This window comes from Rana temporaria, chromosome 13 (genome assembly GCF_905171775.1).
Source record: "Rana temporaria chromosome 13, aRanTem1.1, whole genome shotgun sequence".
Taxonomy (NCBI): Eukaryota; Metazoa; Chordata; class Amphibia; order Anura; family Ranidae; genus Rana; species Rana temporaria.
This window is the reverse complement of record NC_053501.1, coordinates 10,426,240-10,451,543: the sequence shown is the minus strand read 5'-3', so window position 1 is coordinate 10,451,543 and position 25,304 is coordinate 10,426,240. Positions and strand designations below refer to the sequence as shown.

The 25,304-nt window shown below is 47.8% G+C and overlaps 1 protein-coding gene across 3 annotated transcripts in view; it reads right to left on the bottom strand.

Moving 5' to 3' along the window:
* Nucleotides 1-25,076, bottom strand: part of RIN3 (Ras and Rab interactor 3) — an 84,522-nt gene extending 59,446 nt beyond the window's left edge. Inside the window, exon 1 of one of the 3 annotated variants that reach the window (XM_040333379.1) lies at nucleotides 24,864-25,076. In XM_040333379.1, coding sequence (XP_040189313.1) covers nucleotides 24,864-24,889 — 26 coding nt within the window. In that variant the 5' untranslated portion in view covers nucleotides 24,890-25,076. Of the gene's footprint in view, nucleotides 1-1,339; nucleotides 1,469-24,863 lie in introns of those variants that run through there. The other 2 variants (XM_040333380.1, XM_040333378.1) reach the window with 2 other exon arrangements.
* Between the last annotated feature and the right edge of the window lie 228 nt (nucleotides 25,077-25,304).

The following is a 25,304-nucleotide window of genomic DNA, read 5'->3' as shown; positions in this document are numbered from 1 at the left end:
TAATTTCGTTAAGTTAGATTCGTTACATGTGTTAAATTCGTTTGTTTTCGAACGAATTCGAAAATATTTCGACCGGATTCGATAATATTTCAAAATCGGATTCGAAAACAAATTCGAATGAAAATTGAAAGCAAAATTTGAATCAAAATCTAAAAAAAAAATATAAAAATCGATTTCTAAAAAAAAAAAAAGAATACAATAAAATAGAATATAAAATAATAAAACAATAGAATGAAAGTCAAAGAATAGTAAAGAACAGAATGGAATTTAATAGAATGTAATCAAATACAATAGAATATATATATATATATATATATATATATATATATATATATATATATATATATATATATATATATATATATATATATATATATATATATATATATATATATATATATATATATATATATATATATATATATACACACACACACTAATTACAAGCAAACAGATCACAGGTGAGGATGGTGACCTTTAGCCCTGGTTCACACTGGGTACGATTTGGAACGATTTGAGATGCGATTTGACATGTCAAATCGCATCTCAAATCGGCGGCAATTGTCGGCAATGGCACTGTCCTAATCAGTGCGACGCCGCATCTGCGATTTAAAAAAGTAGTTCCTGTACTACTTTTTGCGATTTCGGGCCGCGATTTACATTAAATTGCGGCCGAAATCGCGGTAAAATCGCGCATTTTACCGCGATTTTGAATTCGCAGCAGTGTGAACCTAGGCTTACTGGCCATTCAAACCCCCTTTGTGTCAACTTGTGTGCTTGTTATCAGGCCAAAATCACCAGGGTATGTAAACTTTTGATCAGAGTCATTTGGGTAGTTTCTGCTGTGATTAGAAAAATCTATTTATATAAAAAAAAAAAAAAAAAAAAAAAAAAAACACACAGATATATATATATATATATATACATATACATATACACACACACACACACACACACACACACACACACACACCTGTAGTAGATGCACGGCAGGGCCACCAAGGGCGGCTTCACACTGCCCCTCTAAAATGCAGCCAAGCACAGTTTTCATGCGGGGAAGCTGCGTTTTCCCCATAGACTTCTATGAGGTTGTGCAGTTTCAGGAAGCACACCAAAACTCCTGCATGCTGCATCTTTGATGCCACGTCTAAAAATCGCACCGAAATCATGAGATCTCATAGAAGTCAGCGGGAAAGTGTAGCTAACCCACGAGTTAGCTGCACTTTGCAGCTGTAGGTGAGCCCGGCCACAATGCTGAACGCAGCAGCCTGCGACTGATCCCGAGGTCACATTTGCAGGATCTGCACTGCGCAGCCAATGACGCAGCCAGGTACAGTACCTTCTGTAGACCCCGACAGACGTCCTGCGGGCGCGGCCCGACGCGCCTCTCCCCCTTCGAGCGTTCCTGTCCGCCATAAACTAGAATCTCCGGTGGATGGGCGAAGCAGCAGGGCAGGCTGGGATGTGTCATGTCAGGGCGGAGTGGGTGTGTGAGAGTGTGAACATTCCTCCACTGCCGAGAGAATTCCACACTTATCATTCCCCGACCACAACCTCCAACACTGCAGACCTGTCCCTGCAGGGGCATTCCCGGGGGCCGCCGCAACACACACAAACACACACACACACACACCTTCCCTCGTAGTTTTGGATAGAGCAGAAGGATTTAAACCCCTGATCGTTTATTCCTTTCCTACCCTTTTTTGTACCTCTGGGAAGATTTATCTTCACTTCCTGTCCTGGAAACACAACAGGAAGTGAAAAGAAATCTCTACAATTTGAGAGAACATGTTACCAGAACTAAGGTGACCACATTTCCGGGACACTACCCCCACCCCCTTCCAAAAATCACCTCCTGCTGCAACGAATCACAGCACAGTGATTGGACACAAGAGGCGGGATTTATGATTTTTTCCCCAATCACAATCAGGGGGGCGGGGGATTGTGCTCCTGCAGGCATTCCCGGCCAGGACAAGTACTGTCAGTGAGTAAAGCGCTGATGTGGCGGCCTTTTTGGGGGCATCAGATTGGCCCGGGGGGGGGGTGGCTGTGTCAGTTTCATTCTGGGACACTGTATTGTCCTGGAGTGAAGGAGCCCGGGACAGACCTGCAAAATGTGGTACTGTCCCGGGCAATCCGGGACACGTGGTCACCCTGACCAGAACTGGTGTCTATTGGGAGATTTCTCGCCACTCCCTGTCCTGTAGACACAACAACTACTTAAAGAGGTTCTAAAGTTTTTTTTTTCCTTCTAAATAGGTTCCTTTAAGCTAGTGCATTGTTGGTTCACTTACTTTTTCCTTTGATTCCCTTCTAAATGTCCCCCCCCCCCCCTTTGTCTGAATTTCTCACTTCCTGTTTCTGCTCAGTAAGCTTGCCCCCATCATACGAGCCGTTCTGGCTGGGGGTTAGTCAGCCAGAACAGCTTACCGAGGAGGAACAGGAAGTGAGAAATGTTGTTTTCTTTGTCAAAATTTCTCACTTCCTCCTCGGTAAGCTGTTCTGGCTGACTAACCCCCAGCCAGAATGGCTCGGGTGATGGGGGCAAGCTTACTGAGATCTACCCAGATCTTCATTCTACCCGTCCCCCCACTACCCAGATCTTCATTCTACCCCCCCCCCCCCCACTACCCAGATCTTCATTCTACCTGTCCCCCCCACTACCCAGATCTTCATTCTACCCATCCCCAACTACCCAGATCTTCATTCTACCCGTCCCCCCCCCACTACCCAGATCTTCATTCTACCCGTCCCCCCACTACCCAGATCTTCATTCTACCCGTCCCCCCACTACCCAGATCTTCCGGCAGACCAGACCTGGCTCCAGTACAGAGACCAAAGCATTAAGGCCCAGATTCACAGCGGAGATACGCCGTCGTATCTCTCAGAGTATCTATGCGGTTGATTCATAGAATCAGTTACGCATAGTTAGCCAGAAGATCCGACAGGTGTAATTGTTTTACACTGTCAGATCTTAGGATGCAATACCGCAGCCGCCGCTGGGGGGGAGTTCGCGTCGTAAACCAGCGTCGGGTATGCAAATTAGGAGTTACGGCGATCCACGACGGTTTTTCGCGTTCGCTACGTCGCCGCTAGTCTAGTTTCCCGTCGCAAAGTTAGTCGTCGTTTTGGGTGCCCCAACTTTAGTCAGCAAACGTATCGCTGTCTAAAGTATGGCCGTCGTTCCCGCGTCGAAATTTAAAATTTCACGTCGTTTGCGTAACACGTCCGGGAATACGGAAGTACGCTACGCGCGTCGCCGTTCGAAAAAATGACGTCACTTCGCGCAAAGCACGGCAGGAGTTACGAAACGGAGCATGCGCAGTAGGTCCGGCGCGGGAGCGCGCCTTATTTAAATGTTACCCGCCCATTCGATTTGGACCGCCTTGCGCCGGACGTATTTACGATACACCGCCGCAAGTTTCCAGGTAAGTGCTTTGTGGATCGGGCACTAAAACTGAAAACTTGCGGCGGTGTAACGTAAATGGCTTACGTTACACCGGCGCTATTGTACCTGAATCTGGCCCTAAGACTCTGCAGCCTAAAATTCCCGAGCAGCTGCAAGTGTGAGATCTGCCATTCCAGGAAGAACCAGAATACAGAGGATCCTGTGTGCTACCAAACAGCCACAGGCATCAGCCGCACACACACACCGGCCGTCACAACGCACGCGTGACGCAATAGCCCTCAAACACATCAGCTATCAACACACCAATCAGACATCACCACACAGGCATCACCGCACATCCACACGGGCATCAGGTGTCAACACACACACAACTCTCCAATAGAAGAGATGTTAGAGAAAGCAACCAGAGTTAAAAAAGGAGAACTAGGAGTATTTTTTTTTTTTTTTTTTTACTTTAGACCAAAATCATAAAAAAACAAAAAACAAAAACAAAAAAAAGAAGAAAGAGGGGTGTGTGCGCGCGCTCGTGCTTGTTATGTTATGTTATTCCAAAATGGATTAAATTCATTCTTTTGCTAAAAATTCTACAAACAATCCCCCATAATGACAACGTGAAAGAAGTTTGTTTGAAATCTTTGCAACGTCATTCTACGGCGGCAGGTTGGCTCTCCTGCGCGAGAGCCCGTAGCTCTACGTCGGCTCTCTCGCAGGCCACTATGGGCGCTCGCCCCCGACTCTCATGCCCGGCGGGCACGATCGCCGCCGGGCACACGCGATCGCTCGTTACAGAGCGGGGACCGGGAGCTGTGTGTGTAGACACACAGCTCCCGGTCCTGTCAGGGGGAGAAATGCCTGACCGTATGTTCATACAATGTATGAACAGAGGATCAGTCATTTCACCTAGTGAGGCCACCCCCCCTACAGTTAGAACACACCCAGGGAACATACTTAACCCCTTCCCCGCCCCCTAGTGTTAACCCCTTCAGTGGCATTTTTATAGTAATCCAATGCATTTTTATAGCACTGATCGCTATAAAAATGCCAATGGTCCCAAAAATGTGTCAAAAGTGTCCGCCATAATGTCGCAGTACCGCCGCCATTACTAGTAAAAAAAAAAAAATATATTAATAAAAATGCCATAAAAATATCCCCCATTTTGTAAACGCTATAACTTTTGCGCAAACCAATCAATAAACGCTTATTGCGATTTTTTTTTACAAAAAATATGTAAAAGAATACGTATCGGCCTAAACTGAGGAAAAAAATGTTTTTTTATATATTTTTGGGGGATATTTATTATAGCAAAAAGTAAAAAAAATATTGCATTTTTTTCAAAATTGTCGCTCTATTTTTCTTTATAGCGCAAAAAATAAAAAAAACGCAGAGGTGATCAAATACCACCAAAAGAAAGCTCTATTTGTGGGGAAAAAAAGGACGCCAATTTTGTTTGGGAGCCACGTCGCACGACCGCGCAATTGTCAGTTAAAGCGACGCAGTGCCGAATCGCAAAAAGTACTCTGGTCTTCGACCAGCAATATGGTCCGGGGGTTAAGTGGTTAATAAAAAAATAAAACAAAAAATAAAAATAAAATCACAGATACACAAGTATCACAGCCTTTGCCATGACACTCAAAATGTAGCTCAGGCGCATCCCGTTTCCACTGATCATCCCCTGAGATGTTACTATAGCTTGATTGGAGTCCACCTGTGTGGTAAATTCAGTTGATTGGACATGATTTGGAAAGACGCACACCTGTCTATAGAAGGTCCCACAGTTATCAGTGCATGTCAGAGCACAAACCAAGTCATGAAGTCCAAGGAATGGTCTGTTGACCTTCCGAGACAGGATTGTATGGAGTCACAGATCGGGGGAAGGGTACAATTACATTTCTGCAGCATTGAAGGTCCCAATGAGCACAGTGGCCTCCATCATCTGTAAATGGAAGAAGTTTTGACTCTTCCTAGAGCGGGCCGCCTGGCCAAACTGAGCGATGAGGGAGTCAGGGAAGGGACCAAGAACCCGATGGTCACCCTGACAAAGCTCCAGCATTTCTTTGTGGAGAGCAGAGAACCTTCCAGAAGAACAACCATCTCTGCAGCACTCCACCAATCAGGCCTGTATGGGGGGGGGGGGGGCAGACAGAAGCCACTCCTCAGTAAAAGGCACATGACAGCCCGCCTGGAGTTTGCTGAAATACACCTGAAGGACTCTCAGACCATGAGAAACAATTCTCTGGTCTGATGAAACATTGAACTCTTTGGCCTGAATGGCAAGAGTCATGTCTGTAGGAAAGCAGGCACCGCTCATCACCTGGCCAATACCATCCCTACCGTGAAGCATGGTGGTGGCAGCATCATGCTGTGGGGATGTTTTTCAGTGGCAGGAATTAGGAGACTAGTCAGGATCGAGGGAAAGATGAATGCAGCAATGTACAGAGACATCCTTGATGAAAAACTGCTCCAGAGCGCTCTGGATCTCAGACTGGGGAGAAGGTTCATCTTCCAACAGGAAAAGGACCCTAAGCTCACAGCCAAGATAACAAAGGAGTGGCTACGGGGCAACTCCGTAAAATGTCCTTGAGTGGCCCAGCCAGAGCCCAGACTTGAACCCGATTGAACATCTCTGGAGAGCTGAAAATGGCTGTGCACCGACAGGGCAGCTGTTAGAAATCACGGGGGCCCCATGCAGCCCGACTGGGCCCCCTTCCCCTGGCTGAAAGTGACTTGAGGTCATAGATTTATCAGTCCCTTTCTCTGTAGCCTCAGCTGCACAGATGAATGAATAGGAAGCCCTCTGAAGCTTCCTCCTGCTCATTCACAAACGGAAGCATAATAGACACAGTTTACTATGAGTCAGTGATGAATGGACACGCGAGTGATTGGTACCGATCGCTCACTGCGTTCATTCAGGAACGGAAGGGGCCAACAAATAAAATGTTTACCAGCCCCTTCCCCCACTGTCCTGAATGATCCACCGTGTGCCAGCAGCAACTACCGGACGGAAGCCAGGAGCACTGCAGCGGAAAGGGGCACACACAGGGGGTCCGGACAGCAGATGGAAGGGGCCCCATGTGCCAGAAGCAATCTCCCTGCAGTGCACCCAGGAGGGAGAAAGTATTGAGCAAAGGCTGTGATAGACAAGATATAGACAAGATATAGACATACACATTACACCCCCAATTCTAGCACAATTCCTCCACCCCCACAAAATTTCCCTTCTGAGCACACTCCCCCCACCACCACGCCAAATTGCCCCTCCCAGTAAAAGTTCCCCTCCTAGCACAAACCCCGCCCCCTCACCAACTTATTACTTTTTCTAGCACCCCTTCTCTTAACACAAATCCCCCTCAAATCACCACTCCTAGCACACCTGCCCAAATTTCCCTCCTAGGACAATTCTTACCTCCTGCGACCAGAAAAATCCCCTCCCAACACAACCCCCCCCAATCTCACATGATACCAAGATGCCAAGGGCAGCCATCCCTCCTGCCCACCCCTTGTCCCGGCTTCTCCCACAATGCTCCAGGAGGGTCTCACAGTCTGCCCCATGGGACGGAGGGAAGTGGGCAGCCTTAACATTTTCCCCTATTTTTTCAGGGTGTCCCGCATGTTCTTTGAAGGGAGAACATATACATACAAAAATAAGCTGGATACAAAAAGTTACATGGTTAGTTGGGTTGGACACACACACACACACACACACACACACACACACACACACACACACACACACCTAGTTAAAAATAAAAAAAAGTTACAATCCTATATACAGAAACATGAAGGCCCTATAATTATGGGCCAGATTCACGTAGAACTGCGGCGGCGTAACGTATCGTAGATACGCAAGTTTTCATCGCAAGTGCCTGATTCACCAAGCACTTGCGATGAAAACCTACGCCGGCGGCCTCCGGCGCAAGGCGAGCCTATTCAAATGGGCGTGTGCCATTTAAATTAGGCGCGCTCCCGCGCCGGACCTACTGCGCATGCTCCGTTCCGTAATTCCCGTCGTGCTTTGCGCGCCGTGACGTCATTTTTTCGAACGGCGACGCGCGTAGCTTAATTCCGTATTCCTGGACGGCTTACGCAAACGCCTTTATTTTTTAAATATCGACGCGGGAACGACGGCCATACTTTATACAGCAATACGATTGCTGCGTAAAGTTAAGACACCAAAAAAACCGACTAACTTTGCGACGGGAAACTAGACTAGCGGCGACGTAGCGAACGCGAAAATCCGTCGGGAATCGCCGTAACTCCTAATTTGCATACCCGACGCTGGTTTACGACGCAAACTCCCCCCAGCGGCGGCCGCGGTACTGCATCCCAAGATCCGACAGTGTAAAAAAAAATTACATCTGTCGGATCTTCTGGCTATCTATGCGTAACTGGTTCTATGAATCAGTCGCATAGATAGAAACAGAGGTACGACGGCGTATCAGGAGAAACGCCGTCGTATCTCCGCTGTGAATCTGGCCCATAGGGCCTTCATGTTTCTGTATAGAGGATTGTAACTTTTTTTTCCCCCATTACTCTGGGGGGGGGGGGTTACTCATTCTTCAGAGATGGCAAATCACGTGTAGCCAGGACAGAGTTAACACCCCCCCCCCTCCCTCCCCCAATAACACTGAGTCCTTGTTCTTCTGTATATTATTCCAAACTTTTCCCCCCCGGAGATGAAAAGAAAAATTCATCTCATGTCAGAGAATAGGAGGGAAGACTTCCTGTGCAGAAGAAAGAAGGATTCCATCTCAGAATGTTCAAAAAAAAAAAAAAACTCACAGGGAGACAAAAATACACACAAAGCTGAACACTCAAAAAGTACACATCGCAAAAATAAAATAGAAAAAACACAACATACAAAAGAGGCACACACGTGGAAATGGGACAAAGTTCACAATGCTCCAGTGCGACTTCACAACCAATCAGAATGCAACGTACAGTGTAAATAATACTGCGCTGTCTTGGATATAATGCAAAAGAAAATGTGTAAAAATAAATAAATAAATAAATGGGGTAGATTCAGAAAGCAATTACGCTTGCGTATCCATAGATACGCAGCGTAATTGCCTACTTGCGCCGGCGTATCTACTTTCCTTATTCAGAAAGCTAGATACGCCGGCTTAAGCCTAAGATACAAATGGCATAAGTCGCTTATGCCTTCGTATCTTAGGCTGCATTCTTGCGGTGGCCGCTAGGTGGCGCTCCGGTAGTTTTCAGCGTAGAGTATGCAAATTGCATACTTACGCTGATTCACAAACGTACGCGTGCCCGACGTTAGTTTTTTACGACGTTTGCGTAAGTCGGTTTCGTCGTAAGGCTACTCCTGTTATTAGGAGGCGCAGCCAATGTTAAGTATGGACGTCGTTCCCGCATCGCGATTTTGAAATTTTGCGTTGTTTGCGTAACTCGTTCGTGAATGGCGCTGGACGCCATTTACGTTCACGTCGAAGCCAATGACGTCCTTGCGACGTCATTTACCGCAATGCACGCTGGGAAATTTTCCCGACGGAGCATGCGCAGTACATTCGGCGCAGGAACGCGCCAAATTTAAATGATCCACGCCCCCTACGGGATGATTTAAATTACGCGCGCTTACGCCGGCCTTTTTTACGAAACGCCCCTGCAAATTACGGAGCAACTGCTACGTGAATGAAGCGTAGCGCAAGTAATTTACGGAGGCGTAGCGTAAAAACGAAGCGCTGCGCTGTCGCAACAGTGCGCGCCCCTACCTGAATCTACCCCAATGTGTTAATGTGTATTAAACACTATGCGCTGCTGCTGCAACCAACCATGTAAGATACATCATGGAGAGCAAATGTTAGAAAAAAAAAAAATGGCTGCGCTGCGAGTAACAAAAATGATACACGTGTAAATAGTGACCAATTACAAAAAAACACCAATAAGTGATGTTTAAGGTCACCTGCACCCCCCTCTCCGCAGTGAAGGTGGGGGGTGGGTGAAATAGAGTGACTATATCCTAATATATACACACATACACACACACACACAATTTGTTTTGCTGAAACACACACACAAAAAAAAAAAAAAAAAAACAGTTGTCTCTGCCCCTCCCACAAGGCCATAGCGAAGGTGTCACTCGCACAGCTCTTAGCAGAGGGGGTGACACCAACGTTTGAATGTTAAACATCTGCTGCAGTTGAGTGAAGCTCAGAATTCTGAGCCAGATGGCCGTCAACATCCGACATCTTCTAGGTAAAAAAGTCTTCTTTAACTCTTAGGCTCCATTCACACCTATGCGTTTTGACACCCGACGCTATTTTAGCCTGAAATACGCTGGAGGGGTGATTTAACATTGTCGGCTATGGAGATGGTTCACATCTCCACGCCGAACGCCTGAAGCTCAAAACAAGTCCCGGACCCTTTTTTTCCCCCCAGACGGCTTCGGCATTCGGCCATAGCCGACAATGTGTAAATCACCCCTCCAGCAAAAACTGGCAAATCGCGGGACAAAATACTGCTATTTGTCGCGACACAATACGCCGCGTTCAGGTGTGAATGCAGCCTCAAAGGACAAATCTGAATATAGATTGAGTGCAAAAGGAAGCGGATTGCTGGTCCCCAGCTTACAATCAACACACACAGAAATTCACATTAGACCGATTTGGCAGCAGAGCTAACAATCCACTAGTCTGTACTGTAATCCCAGGGGAATGGATGTCGGAGCCGGGATGTCGGTGCCGGGATGTCTGAAGACTCCTGTAGAAGAATGGCGCTGTGTGTTTTGTACATTACTCTCGCCTCTTTGGCTCTCCGGACAGTTTTTATAGGGGGAACTCCTGCGCTGCAGAACACATTTGGGGCCTGGCTGGCTAAACGTTGCGAATATTTTCATAGAACGATTATATTGCCCATATTGCTTGTGGCGTTTCTATAGAAGCAATGATTGCACCCCCTTGTAATATGCAGTATTTGCAGAAAAGAGTCCAGCCTGCCCTGCAATTATTATGGAGGTCTCAGATAACATCGACCTCAGCATCTTACCATCGGTATGGTGCAATTTTGTGGGTTTCCGGATTGCTTTGCTCTCGTGTTCAACTCTGAAGAGACAAATTCCGATCCGTCTATTGCCGATCACTGTGCAGCTGTTGGGAGGTATGAGGATTATGTGAGTTGAGGTCCCCACCATGCCCGGACTGGGACAAAAAAATAGGCCCGGGCATGGCCCAGCCCAGGGGGGTTCCAGCACCTTGTACCTCTGGAACCCTCTACATTACACAGCCCCCCCCCCCCCAGTTTGTTAGACAGACACCTCTACAGTACAGACCCCCTCCCTACAGTACAGAACCCCCCCCCCCCCCCTACAATACAGATACCCCCCTTCAGGTGCCACCGCAGCCACCATCACCCCCTGCCTCCAATCTCCATGCGCAGTTCCAAACCGAACTGATCTCGGCTATTTTTACTGCCACATTCCCGCAACCACGGACGGGGGGAAAAAAAAGTGCCAGTTTTTTTACGAACTGTCCGTAAAAATACGGACACTTGGCAACACTGACTGCAACACGTGTGCCTAACCAGTGTTCATGTGTGTACAGTGTGGTGCTTTCACCAAGGCGATTTGAATTCCGGGTGGACTCGCCACTAGGGATGAGCTCCGCGTTCGATTCGAACGTATGTTCGAATCGAACATCGGTCGTTCGATCGTTCGTCGAAAATCGAACAAAACGGGTCGTTCGCGCCAAATTCGAATGACACTAAACGTCCCATAATTCACTGGGGCGTTGAGCGCTGATGATTGGCCAAGCATGCTGTATGTCCCGCATGCTTGCCCAATCACAGCGCTCAAAAAACGAAGAGCCATAATTGGCCAAAGCCAGGGTGGCTTTGGCCAATTATGGCTCAGGGGGATTAGTACACGCCCCCCACTATAAAAGGCAGCCTGCACGGCTGCCTAGTGTAGTGTGTTGGCGGTTCTAGAGAAGATCAGTCAGTCAGACAGAGAGAGATAGAGACACAGTGTGATAGATAGATAGATAGATAGATAGATAGATAGATAGATAGATAGATAGATAGATAGATAGATAGATAGATAGAGTAGGAAGTGTAGTCAGTATAGTTAAAAGTACAGTTTGAAGAGAATATATTCACATCCTTAGGCGTTGTCAATATATTTATAAACTGTACAGCTCAGCTAGTTTATCTATCAGGCAGGAGATTGTTCTACATGCAGCGCTCTAACGTGTTGTATTGCCTGCATTAGGGATTTACTTTAAATATAATTATTCTGTGTTATTTAACGTGTGCTAGTTAATTGCACACACAGACGCATTACCTGTTACTGCACGTGTGCAATTTATTTGCACAGAAGCGCAGTCGCTGTTAATGCAACTGGGCTATTGAATTGCACAGAAACGCAGTCGCTATTACTGCGTGCGTGCTGTTTAATAGCAACTAAAGGCAGTTGGTGTCACTGCGTGCGTGCTGTTATATCGCATTTGACCGCAGTCGCTATTACTGCGTGCGTGCTGTTTAATAGCAACTAAAGGCAGTTGGTGTCACTGCGTGCGTGCTGTTATATCGCATTTGACCGCAGTCGCTATTACTGCGTGCGTGCTGTTTAATAGCAACTAAAGGCAGTTGGTGTCACTGCGGCTATTTTGTTACTTTACACTTGAGCCAAGTCGCTCTTACTGTGTGGTTGCTGTTTAATACCATCTGAACGCAGTTGGTGTGACAGCGACTATTTTGTTACTTTACACTTGAGCCAAGTCGCTCTTACTGTGTGGTTGCTGTTTAATACCATCTGAACGCAGTTGGTGTGACAGCAACTATTTTGTTACTTTACACTTGAACCAAGTCGCTCTTACTGTGTGGTTGCTGTTTAATACCATCTGAAAGCAGTTGGTGTGACAGCGACTATTTTGTTACTTTACACTTGAACCAAGTCGCTCTTACTGTGTGATTGCTGTTTAATACCATCTGAACGCAGTCGGTGTGACAGCGACTATTTTGTTACTTTACACTTGAGCCAAGTCGCTCTTACTGTGTGGTTGCTGTTTAATACCATCTGAACGCAGTTGGTGTGACAGCGACTATTTTGTTACTTTACACTTGAACCAAGTCGCTCTTACTGTGTGGTTGCTGTTTAATACCATCTGAAAGCAGTTGGTGTGACAGCGACTATTTTGTTACATAACACCTGAACGCATAAACTATGGCTGGAAGGACAAAGAGAGGCAGAGAGTCACGAGGGCAAGCAGGCTCTGCATCTAGAGGTAACGCTGGTGATGGATGTGGTGCATCCTCTTCAGCACGTGGCCGTGGCCGCTCGTCCTTTTCGGGAGCTGGCCGTGTTGAGCCTCAACATGCTGAGAAATTAGTTGAGTGGATGACCAAGCCGTCCTCATCCTCCTCATCCTCTCTCACACAGACTGATTATAGTTTGTCTGGCAAAGCAGCTGCCAAGGCGTCCTCTACCCTCTGCACAATGGGATCACACAATCCTTCCCTAGTCCCACCGTGTCCTCCTGAGGAGTCCCCCGAACTGTTTCAACACAGTGTTGGGTACATGCTAGCTGAAGATGCACAGCGTTTTGAAGACTCCGATGACGGAACACTGATAGAGGAAGGCATTGATGTGAGCCCAGGGAGAGGGGGTGGCCGAGAGGGACAACAATCTGGGAGTGATGTTCCCCCAGCTGGAGCATACTGCCAGGTTGTCGCCAGTGATGATGAGGAGGGAGGGGATGATGAGGTCATTGACTCTACCTGGGTGCCTGGTAGGAGAGAGGAGGAGGAGGAAGAGGACGAGGCACAGGCACATCTTCAAAGAGGCAGGAAGCCCTCCAGGGGTCAGCTTAAGGGCAGTACACCAACTGCATTACGTGGCGCTGCTGTGTCTCAACGGTACAGCAAAAGTTCTTTGGTGTGGGCCTTTTTTGAAACCTGTTCATCAGATCCTACCTTTGCTGTTTGCAACATATGTCTCAAGCGTATCTCGCGTGGCCAAAACATCACCCGCTTGGGCACCACATGCTTGTCCAGACATATGTCGACCTGCCATGCAGCTCGTTGGCAGGCATACCAGAAAGACCCACACCAAAGACCAAAGCGGTCCTCCCCTTGCCCTTCTGTGACCTCAAACCCCACTAGACCCCCAGTCCTCTCTGCAGCCTGCACCGAAGGTGTAGAAATAGGTGTGTCACAACGTAGTAGTGGTAGTACATCCGGCCAATCTACTGATATTACCAGACAAATTTTCCTGCCCCAGCTGCTGCAGCGCCGAAAGAAGTACGCTCCCAGCCATCCACATGCCCAGCGGTTGAATGCTAGCTTAGCAAAATTGCTAGCACTTCAACTGCTACCTTTTCAGTTGGTAGATTCTGCCCCCTTCCGTGAGTTTGTGGAATGTGCAGTACCTCAGTGGCAAGTACCCAAACGCCACTTTTTTTCACGGAAGGCGATTCCGGCTCTCTACCGGCATGTGGAAGGCAATGTCCATACCTCGCTGGACAGGGCGGTCAGTGGTAAGGTGCATCTTACCGCTGACTCATGGTCCAGCAGGCATGGACAGGGACGTTACCTGTCTTTTACGGCCCATTGGGTGACTCTGCTGGCAGCTGGGAAGGACGCAGGTCAAGGTACAGTAGTTTTGGAGGTTGTTCCACCACCACGCCTCCAAAACACTACAACTGCTTGTGACACACCTCTCTCCTCCACCCCCTCCTCTTCTTCTTCCTCTGTGGCCTCTTCCTGTGGTGATGTTGGCTCAGAACCAGCCGTGCTCCGTAGGCGTACGACGGGCTACGCAGGAATGCAGGCCAAGAGATGCCATGCGGTCCTAGAGCTGGTGTGCTTGGGAGACAGGAGCCACACTGGGGAAGAGGTTCTTTCAGCTCTGCAGGGGCAGGCTCAGAGGTGGTTGACGCCACGCCAGCTGAAGCCTGGAACGGTGGTCAGCGATAATGGCACCAACCTCCTCTCTGCCCTGCGACGTGGAAAACTCACCCATGTGCCCTGTTTTGCGCATGTTCTCAATTTGGTGGTGCAGCGGTTCTTGGGCAGGTACCCTGGTTTACAGGATGTCCTGAGGCAGGCCAGGAAAGTCTGTGTGCATTTCCGGAGGTCATATAATGCCACTGCTCGGCTGACAGACCTCCAGAGGGAATACAACCTGCCCAAGAACCGCCTAATCTGTGACATGCCCACCAGATGGAACTCTACGTTGGCCATGCTGCAGCGGCTGCACACGCAGCAGAGGGCCATCAATGAGTACCTGTGCCAATATGGCAGCAGAACTGGCTCAGGGGAGCTTGGGTTTTTTTCACCACGCCAGTGGGCCTTGATCAGGGATGCATGCACTGTCCTGTCACCATTTGAGGAGGCCACGAGGATGGTGAGCAGTGACAGTGCATGCATCAGTGAGACTGTCCCGCTTATTCACATGTTGGAGCACACCCTACGTGGAATAATGGACAGGGCCCTTGAGGCAGAACAGAGGGAGGAAGAGGAGGACTTCCTTACCTCTCAAGGCCCCCTTTATCCAGACACTGTTCCTGCTTGCCCACCTGGAACACAGGAAGAGGAGGATGAGGAGGAGGAGGAGGATTGTATCAGCAGCATGGAGGTGGAGCCTAGCACTCAGCATCAACAGCAGCAGTCTTCAAGGGATCATTTACAGTCCCAAGGAACACGTGGACTTTTACGGGATGAGGTGGCTGAGGATCCTGTCGTCCTCAGTGACCCAGAGGACTGTGCCCCGAATGCCTCTGCAAACCTACGCTGCATGGCCTCCCTGATTCTGCAAAGCCTGCGTAAGGATCCTCGTGTACGTGCTATCAAGGAGAGGGATCATTACTGGCTGGCAACTCTCCTTGATCCACGTTACAAGAGTAAGGTAACGGATCTTATGTTGCCATCGCAGAGGGAGCAGAAGATGAAACTACTGCGGGAGGCCTTGCAGAAGGGTCTGTGCAATGCGTTCCCAGAACCGGGGGGGATTACCAAAACCTGGGGCAAGACCCGGGTTCTGAAAGACGTTTACCAACATTAAATTGAATATTGGTCTTTAAAATGATCGTTTTTGAATTCGAACGTTCGAGTCCCATAGACTTCAATGGGGTTCTAAATGTTCGCGCGAACCCGCGGTCTGTTCGAACGTTCTGATGCGAACCGAACCCGGGTATGTTCGGCTCATCCCTACTCGCCACAATTCTGTGCTTGATTCCAGAATACTACTATACACTGGCTGGGAAGGGGTTAAATGTGTGCCCAACAATATGTAACGCATGTATTGTGTGCAGCTTTTACCAACTGATCTCCAAGTTTCACACCCCCGCTTCCCAGGGATGAGAGAAAGAGAGATTGTTCCCGGTGTACAGAGCTCTGCGTTGAATGGGTTGCGTTTGTACCCAGCTGATCAGTATGTCCCGGCCGTGAATCATTGGGCAGGACTTGCTGACAGGCTGCCATTGTGGACAACCACAGTGGGAGCCGGGCAGGGGGGCATGCATGCACGCCCTTAACCTGGAAGAAGGCAGAGACATTTGGGTACGTCGCTTTGCCTACAGGAAGCTGCTCATTCATAGTACCTTGTGGGCAGACAGTCGCTTAGAGGTTAACCACTTAAGCCCCGGACCAATATGCTGGCTAAAGACCCAAGGTGTTTTTACAGTTCGGGACTGCGTCGCTTTAACAGACAATTGCGCGGTCGGGCGACGTGGCTCCCAAACAAAATTGGCGTCCTTTTTTCCCCACAAATAGAGCTTTATTTTGGTGGTATTTGATCACATCTGCGGTTTTTAGTTTTTGCGCTATAAACAAAAATAGAGCGACAATTTTGAAAAAAAATGCAATATTTTTTACTTTTTGCTATAATAAATATCCCCCAAAAACATATATAATTTTTATACATATATATAAATATAATTTTTATACATATATATAAAAAAAAAAACAAATAAAAAAAAAAAAATCGCAATAATCGTTTATCGGTTGGTTTGCGCAAAATTTATAGCGTTTACAAAATAGGGGATAGTTTTATTGCATTTTTATTTTTTTATTTTTTTTTACTACTATTGGCGGCGATCAGCGATTTTTTTTGTGACTGCGACATTATGGCGGACACTTCGGACAATTTTGACACATTTTTGGGACCATTGTCATTTTCACAGCAAAAAATGCATTTAAATTGCATTCTTTATTGTGAAAATGACAGTTGCAGTTTGGGAGTTATCCACAGGGGGCACTGTAGGAGTTAGGGTTCACTTTGTGAGTGTTTACAACTGTAGGGGGGTGTGGCTGTAGGTGTGACGTCATCGATCGTGTCTCCCCTATAAAGGGGATGACGCGATCGATGCGCCGCCACAGTGAAGCACGGGGAAGCCGTGTTTACATACGGCTCTCCCCGTTCTTCAGCTCCGGGGACCGATCGCCGCACTCGAGCGGCGATCGGGTCCGCGGGACCCGCGGTCCCGGAGCTTCGGACCGGGTCGCGGGAGCGCGACCCATGGCTGGGTACAAGTACAGGACGTATATATACGTGCTTGTGCCCAGCCGTGCCATTCTGCCGACGTATATGTGCAGGAGGCGGTCCGGAAGTGGTTAAAACAGAAAAAAAAAAAAAATATTATAATATATATATATATAAATAAAAACGTTTATAGATATGAAAATCCATGATAAATACACCACCGCCCCCCCCCCCAAAAAAAAAAAAGCTGCATAAGAGCTGGGGAAGGAGAAACAGCAGCACACTGAGCTTCCCAGTGAATGGCTGTGCAGGGGTGGGCGTGCCAGGACAAGTCTGATCACCAGACGAGAGCAGGCCAAGTTCCCAGCATAGCCAAAGGACTGACAATGGTGTGCTTTCCTGCTTAGTGTGGCCAGTTTTTATTAGGAAAGCAGGAGGGACTGGCAGGGATTTCACATAAAGGAAGCAATACAAAGAACAGGAGACTTTCTCATACAAGTACATGGTACAGCAGGCACATATCAGGAATATGAAGTGTTGGGTGTACAAAGTCTCAATTATTTATTTTTTTAAACATTCTTGCACTCACAAGACAAGGGCGGCAGAGGGGACTGTAGGTTGATCTGTACATTTACAGCCCTCTGAATGCCCACCTCCAAATGAACATGCCAGCCTTTCCAGTGAGAACACATCGCTGTGGTCAGAATGCCTCACTTGGCGGTGGTATGGCACTTGTAATCCGGCATGCCAAGGTGAAAACTCATCCACTCAAGTCAATAAGATCATGCAGCAACCACGAGCCAAATGCTTGGATTACGATCACGGCGCAGCATTTCCTCTCAAAATTCCCCTTCAGCTGGAGAAAAAAAAAACACACACAAGCGGCAGTATTGCCTTCTAAATGCCTGCAATGACCTCTGAACAGTGATCCCCTGCAGATTGCTTTCCAGAGGGGTAGTAGGGTGAAATGCGTGAAGGAGGTCTAATAGAGGACTTCAATGCCAAATACAAAACTTTTTTCACAGATTTAAGTATTGGGGCACATCGAAAGCGCACTATAGACAACACCACACAATCCTTCATTTGATCGGTCAATCATCCAATGGAGAGCGGTGGAATTATTGGCTGTGCAATCTTCGCGGCAGACTAACAACCCCAGATCAGCGACTCTACAGTGTGTTTTTTTATTTATTTTTATCCATTTTATTATTACTTTTTATAACCACTATAGCAGATTTACTGCTACAGGGTGGCCATTCTGTGTAGAGATCCACTTCTCTTGCCTACTGACCCGGTGGCACCAGAGAGGGGGGGGGGGGGGGGGAGTACAACGAGCGGAGGTTCCACTTTTGGGTAGAACGCCACTTTAATTACCTTCACAGCCAATGTCATCATTAGTACAATGATAGTGTACATTTTTAGCACTGATCGCAGTATTTGTGTCACTGGTTCCCACAAAGTGTCAATATTGCACTTCCACTATTAGTCGCTGTTCACCACCATTTAATTACTAGCATAAAAAAAAAAAAATCAGATGATAAAATATATATATAAAAAAATCACACACACTATAAAACTTTTGTACAAAACCAATCAATACACGCTTATTGGGATTTTTTAAATTTTCTCTTTTCTTACTAAAAATTATGTGGTAGAATACATTTTGACCTAAACTTAAAAAATTCGATGTTATTGGCTGGGTTTTATAACAGAAAAAAATAAATAAAAAAAATTAATAATTTTATTGGTGTTTTTTTGTTTATAGTGCAAAAAAAATTTATCACAGAGGTGATCAAATACCACCAAAAAGAAAGCGCTATTTGTGAGGGCAAATTATATATATATATATAATTTATTTTTGGTATAGTGTTGCACGTGACGGTGCAGTTGTCAGGTAAAGCAAATATTGCAAACAAATGCCTGGTCAGAAGGGGGGAGGGGGTGGGGTGTAAATCTTCCAGAGAGCAAGTGGTTAAAGAATTAAATGGAAGAATTTAGGAATACCAACCCTTGCTGCAAATAATACAATGGATGTTTTGGATTTTCTAAGAAACAATTGTAACATTATTAATTTTTGTTGCAATATGTAAACTTTTGTAAGAAAGTTAGAAATATTTCTAACAAATATGTAGATTTTTTGGGGGCATGTTTCTGAATATTTGTAGCGCTATGTGGGTCTATGTAGCGCTATGTGGGTCTATGTGGGTCTTTGTAGCGCTATGTGGGTCGCTGTAGCGCTATGTGGGTCGCTGTAGCGCTATGTGGGTCGCTGTAGCGCTATGTGGGTCGCTGTAGCGCTATGTGGGTCTATGTGGGTCTTTGTAGCGCTATGTGGGTCTATGTAGCGCTATGTGGGTCTCTGTAGCGCTATGTGGGTCTCTGTAGCGCTATGTGGGTCTATGTAGCGCTATGTGGGTCTATGTAGCGCTATGTGGGTCTCTGTAGCGCTATGTGGGTCTCTGTAGCGCTATGTGGGTCTCTGTAGCGCTATGTGGGTCTCTGTAGCGCTATGTGGGTCTATGTAGCGCTATGTGGGTCTATGTAGCGCTATGTGGGTCTCTGTAGCGTCTATCGAAATATTTGTAGCACTATCTGGATTTTTGTAGCATAAATCCAGATATTGCTAAAAATATTTTAGTGGGTCTATGCAGCGCTATGTGGGTCTATGCAGCGCTATGTGGGTCTATGCAGCGCTATGTGGGTCGCTGTATCGCTATGTGGGTCTATGTGGGTCTTTGTAGCGCTATGTGGGTCTATGTAGCGCTATGTGGGTCTATGTAGCGCTATGTGGGTCTATGTAGCGCTATGTGGGTCTATGTAGCGCTATGTGGGTCTATGTAGCGCTATGTGGGTCTATGTAGCGCTATGTGGGTCTATGTAGCGCTATGTGGGTCTATGTAGCGCTATGTGGGTCTATGTAGCGCTATGTGGGTCTTTGTAGCGCTATGTGGGTCTATGTAGCGCTATGTGGGTCTATGTAGCGCTATGTGGGTCTATGTAGCGCTATGTGGGTCTATGTGGGTCTATGTAGCGCTATGTGGGTCTATGTGGGTGTTTGTAGCGATATGAGAGTCTATGTAGCGCTATTATGTGGGTCTTTGTAGTGCTATGTGGGTCTATGTGGGTCTTTGTAGCGCTATGTGGGTCTTTGTAGCGATATGTGAGTCTATGTAGCGCTATTATGTGGATCTTTGTAGCGCTATGTGGGTTGCTGTAGCGCTATGTGGGTCGCTGTAGCGCTATGTGGGTCTATGTGGGTCTTTGTAGTGCTATGTGGGTCTATGTGGGTCTTTGTAGCGCTATGTGGGTCTTTGTAGCGCTATGTGGGTCTTTGTAGTGCTATGTGGGTCTTTGTAGCGCTATGTGGGTCTTTGTAGCGCTATGTGGGTCTATGTAGCGCTATGTGGGTCTATGTAGCGCTATGTGGGTGTTTGTAGCGATATGTGAGTCAATGTAGCGCTATTATGTGGATCTTTGTAGCGCTATGTGGGTCTTTGTAGCGCTATGTGGGTCGCTGTAGCGCTATATGTGGGTCGCTGTAGCGCTATGTGGGTCGCTGTAGCGCTATGTGGGTTGCTGTAGCGCTATGTGGGTCGCTGTAGCGCTATGTGGGTCTATGTAGCGCTTTGTGAGTCTATGTAGCGCTATTATGTGGGTCTTTGTAGCGCTATGTGGGTCTATGTGGGTCGCTGTAGCGCTATGTGGGTTGCTGTAGCGCTATGTGGGTCGCTGTAGCGCTATGTGGGTCGCTGTAGCGCTATGTGGGTCGCTGTAGCGCTATGTGGGTCGCTGTAGCGCTATGTGGGTCGCTGTAGCGCTATGTGGGTCTATGTGGGTCTTTGTAGTGCTATGTGGGTCTATGTAGCGCTATGTGGGTCTATGTGGGTCGCTGTAGCGCTATGTGGGTTGCTGTAGCGCTATGTGGGTCGCTGTAGCGCTATATGGGTCGCTGTAGCGCTATATGGGTCGCTGTAGCGCTATGTGGGTCGCTGTAGCGCTATGTGGGTCGCTGTAGCGCTATGTGGGTCGCTGTAGCGCTATGTGGGTCTATGTGGGTCTTTGTAGTGCTATGTGGGTCTATGTAGCGCTATGTGGGTCTATGTGGGTCTTTGTAGTGCTATGTGGGTCTCTGTAGCGCTATGTGGGTCTATGTGGGTCTTTGTAGTGCTATGTGGGTCTATGTAGCGCTATGTGGGTCTATGTAACGCTATGTGGGTCTATGTAGCGCTATGTGGGTGTTTGTAGCGCTATGTGGGTCTATGTGGGTCTATGTAGCGCTATGTGGGTCTATGTGGGTGTTTGTAGCGATATGAGAGTCTATGTAGCGCTATTATGTGGGTCTTTGTAGTGCTATGTGGGTCTATGTGGGTCTTTGTAGCGCTATGTGGGTCTTTGTAGCGATATGTGAGTCTATGTAGCGCTATTATGTGGATCTTTGTAGCGCTATGTGGGTTGCTGTAGCGCTATGTGGGTCGCTGTAGCGCTATGTGGGTCTATGTGGGTCTTTGTAGTGCTATGTGGGTCTATGTGGGTCTTTGTAGCGCTATGTGGGTCTTTGTAGCGCTATGTGGGTCTTTGTAGCGCTATGTGGGTCTTTGTAGCGCTATGTGGGTCTTTGTAGCGCTATGTGGGTCTTTGTAGCGCTATGTGGGTCTATGTAGCGCTATGTGGGTCTATGTAGCGCTATGTGGGTGTTTGTAGCGATATGTGAGTCAATGTAGCGCTATTATGTGGATCTTTGTAGCGCTATGTGGGTCTTTGTAGCGCTATGTGGGTCGCTGTAGCGCTATATGTGGGTCGCTGTAGCGCTATGTGGGTTGCTGTAGCGCTATGTGGGTCGCTGTAGCGCTATGTGGGTCTATGTAGCGCTTTGTGAGTCTATGTAGCGCTATTATGTGGGTCTTTGTAGCGCTATGTGGGTCTATGTGGGTCGCTGTAGCGCTATGTGGGTTGCTGTAGCGCTATGTGGGTCGCTGTAGTGCTATGTGGGTCGCTGTAGCGCTATGTGGGTCGCTGTAGCGCTATGTGGGTCGCTGTAGCGCTATGTGGGTCTATGTGGGTCTTTGTAGTGCTATGTGGGTCTATGTAGCGCTATGTGGGTCTATGTGGGTCTTTGTAGTGCTATGTGGGTCTCTGTAGCGCTATGTGGGTCGCTGTAGCGCTATGTGGGTCGCTGTAGCGCTATGTGGGTCTATGTGGGTCTTTGTAGTGCTATGTGGGTCTATGTAGCGCTATGTGGGTCTATGTAACGCTATGTGGGTCTATGTAGCGCTATGTGGGTGTTTGTAGCGCTATGTGGGTCTATGTGGGTCTATGTAGCGCTATGTGGGTCTATGTGGGTGTTTGTAGCGATATGAGAGTCTATGTAGCGCTATTATGTGGGTCTTTGTAGTGCTATGTGGGTCTATGTGGGTCTTTGTAGCGCTATGTGGGTCTTTGTAGCGATATGTGAGTCTATGTAGCGCTATTATGTGGATCTTTGTAGCGCTATGTGGGTTGCTGTAGCGCTATGTGGGTCGCTGTAGCGCTATGTGGGTCTATGTGGGTCTTTGTAGTGCTATGTGGGTCTATGTGGGTCTTTGTAGCGCTATGTGGGTCTTTGTAGCGCTATGTGGGTCTTTGTAGTGCTATGTGGGTCTTTGTAGCGCTATGTGGGTCTTTGTAGCGCTATGTGGGTCTATGTAGCGCTATGTGGGTCTATGTAGCGCTATGTGGGTGTTTGTAGCGATATGTGAGTCAATGTAGCGCTATTATGTGGATCTTTGTAGCGCTATGTGGGTCTTTGTAGCGCTATGTGGGTCGCTGTAGCGCTATATGTGGGTCGCTGTAGCGCTATGTGGGTCGCTGTAGCGCTATGTGGGTTGCTGTAGCGCTATGTGGGTCGCTGTAGCGCTATGTGGGTCTATGTAGCGCTTTGTGAGTCTATGTAGCGCTATTATGTGGGTCTTTGTAGCGCTATGTGGGTCTATGTGGGTCGCTGTAGCGCTATGTGGGTTGCTGTAGCGCTATGTGGGTCGCTGTAGCGCTATGTGGGTCGCTGTAGCGCTATGTGGGTCGCTGTAGCGCTATGTGGGTCTATGTGGGTCTTTGTAGTGCTATGTGGGTCTATGTAGCGCTATGTGGGTCTATGTGGGTCGCTGTAGCGCTATGTGGGTTGCTGTAGCGCTATGTGGGTCGCTGTAGCGCTATGTGGGTCGCTGTAGCGCTATGTGGGTCGCTGTAGCGCTATGTGGGTCGCTGTAGCGCTATGTGGGTCGCTGTAGCGCTATGTGGGTCGCTGTAGCGCTATGTGGGTCTATGTGGGTCTTTGTAGTGCTATGTGGGTCTATGTAGCGCTATGTGGGTCTATGTGGGTCTTTGTAGTGCTATGTGGGTCTCTGTAGCGCTATGTGGGTCTATGTGGGTCTCTGTAGTGCTATGTGGGTCTATGTAGCGCTATGTGGGTCTATGTAACGCTATGTGGGTCTATGTAGCGCTATGTGGGTGTTTGTAGCGCTATGTGGGTCTATGTGGGTCTATGTAGCGCTATGTGGGTCTATGTGGGTGTTTGTAGCGATATGAGAGTCTATGTAGCGCTATTATGTGGGTCTTTGTAGCGCTATGTGGGTCTTTGTAGCGATATGTGAGTCTATGTAGCGCTATTATGTGGATCTTTGTAGCGCTATGTGGGTTGCTGTAGCGCTATGTGGGTCGCTGTAGCGCTATGTGGGTCTATGTGGGTCTTTGTAGTGCTATGTGGGTCTATGTGGGTCTTTGTAGCGCTATGTGGGTCTTTGTAGCGCTATGTGGGTCTTTGTAGTGCTATGTGGGTCTTTGTAGCGCTATGTGGGTCTTTGTAGCGCTATGTGGGTCTATGTAGCGCTATGTGGGTCTATGTAGCGCTATGTGGGTGTTTGTAGCGATATGTGAGTCAATGTAGCGCTATTATGTGGATCTTTGTAGCGCTATGTGGGTCTTTGTAGCGCTATGTGGGTCGCTGTAGCGCTATATGTGGGTCGCTGTAGCGCTATGTGGGTCGCTGTAGCGCTATGTGGGTTGCTGTAGCGCTATGTGGGTCGCTGTAGCGCTATGTGGGTCTATGTAGCGCTTTGTGAGTCTATGTAGCGCTATTATGTGGGTCTTTGTAGCGCTATGTGGGTCTATGTGGGTCGCTGTAGCGCTATGTGGGTTGCTGTAGCGCTATGTGGGTCGCTGTAGCGCTATGTGGGTCGCTGTAGCGCTATGTGGGTCGCTGTAGCGCTATGTGGGTCGCTGTAGCGCTATGTGGGTCTATGTGGGTCTTTGTAGTGCTATGTGGGTCTATGTAGCGCTATGTGGGTCTCTGTAGCGCTATGTGGGTCGCTGTAGCGCTATGTGGGTCGCTGTAGCGTCTATCGAAATATTTGTAGCAATATCTGGATTTTTGTAGCATAAATCCAGATATTGCTACAAATATTTTAACCTAAGCGCTGGTTGTGTACTTTAATAGTATATTTAATCACAGCAGCTTTTCAGATTAGAAGGGTTTATAAAAAAAAAAAAATCAAGTTTGGATGCGCAGTTTTCGGGAATCTATTGTTTTGCACGCTTGCATTTCCTCGCAAAGCTTGGTTTCGCCATTGACGCATTGCCACATTTTTTGGCAAACATCCCCTTTTAACCAGAGGCAGCCTTTAGCATTTTACAAAACAATCAAAGCTCCTAACATTTAAGAAATTGAACGCAAATTGAACGCAAATCTAGACGCCTCCTTGCGTCCACCAACGCCTCGCTGGAAAGTTCCATTCTCACGGTGAAAAAAAAAAAAACACACACACACACACACCTTTGATCTCATCCACTACATACGTCTCTAGACGCATTAAAGGGTTAACCGCAGATCCAGCTGAATTCCGAACCGTGCGCCGCTTTAAAAAAGTCAACTCAACCCAACGACAAATATTGACAGGATGGGGCGGAGTCAGGAAAGGGTTAAAATCTTTGCAGCTGTTAAAAGTTTTTAAAGTAAAAAAAATAAAAAAAAGAATAAAAGTTTGTCCTTACTCAGAATCCTGGTGAGCGCCCTCCATCCCCGCGGTGGCTCCAGCCCTCACTGGCGATGGCGGTGGGCTGATTTGTGGCCCCTGACCTGCAGCAAGCGAGGGCCCCCGGCCATGGCTGTGTTATTAGCCTGGGAGGTGGCTGCTGGCTGAGAGCTGCACAAGTCTGACTTGTTGTGCAGAACTTCCTGTGCTGAGTGTGATGGGGGGGATTCAGGAAGAGGTAGTGCTAGAGCCGCTGCTCAGGTTATTTGTGGCTGCAGAGCTGCAGGAGGCAGGGGAAGCCCTTTAACTCCTTCCCTGCCGCTGTTTACAGTCACTGGCCCAGATTCAGGTACGACTTGCGCTTTATTTGCGGAGGCACAGGGCAACGATTTTGCCCTGCGCCCCCGCAAATATTTTGCGCTGCCCTCGAATTCACGGAGCAGTAGCTCCGTAAATTGCG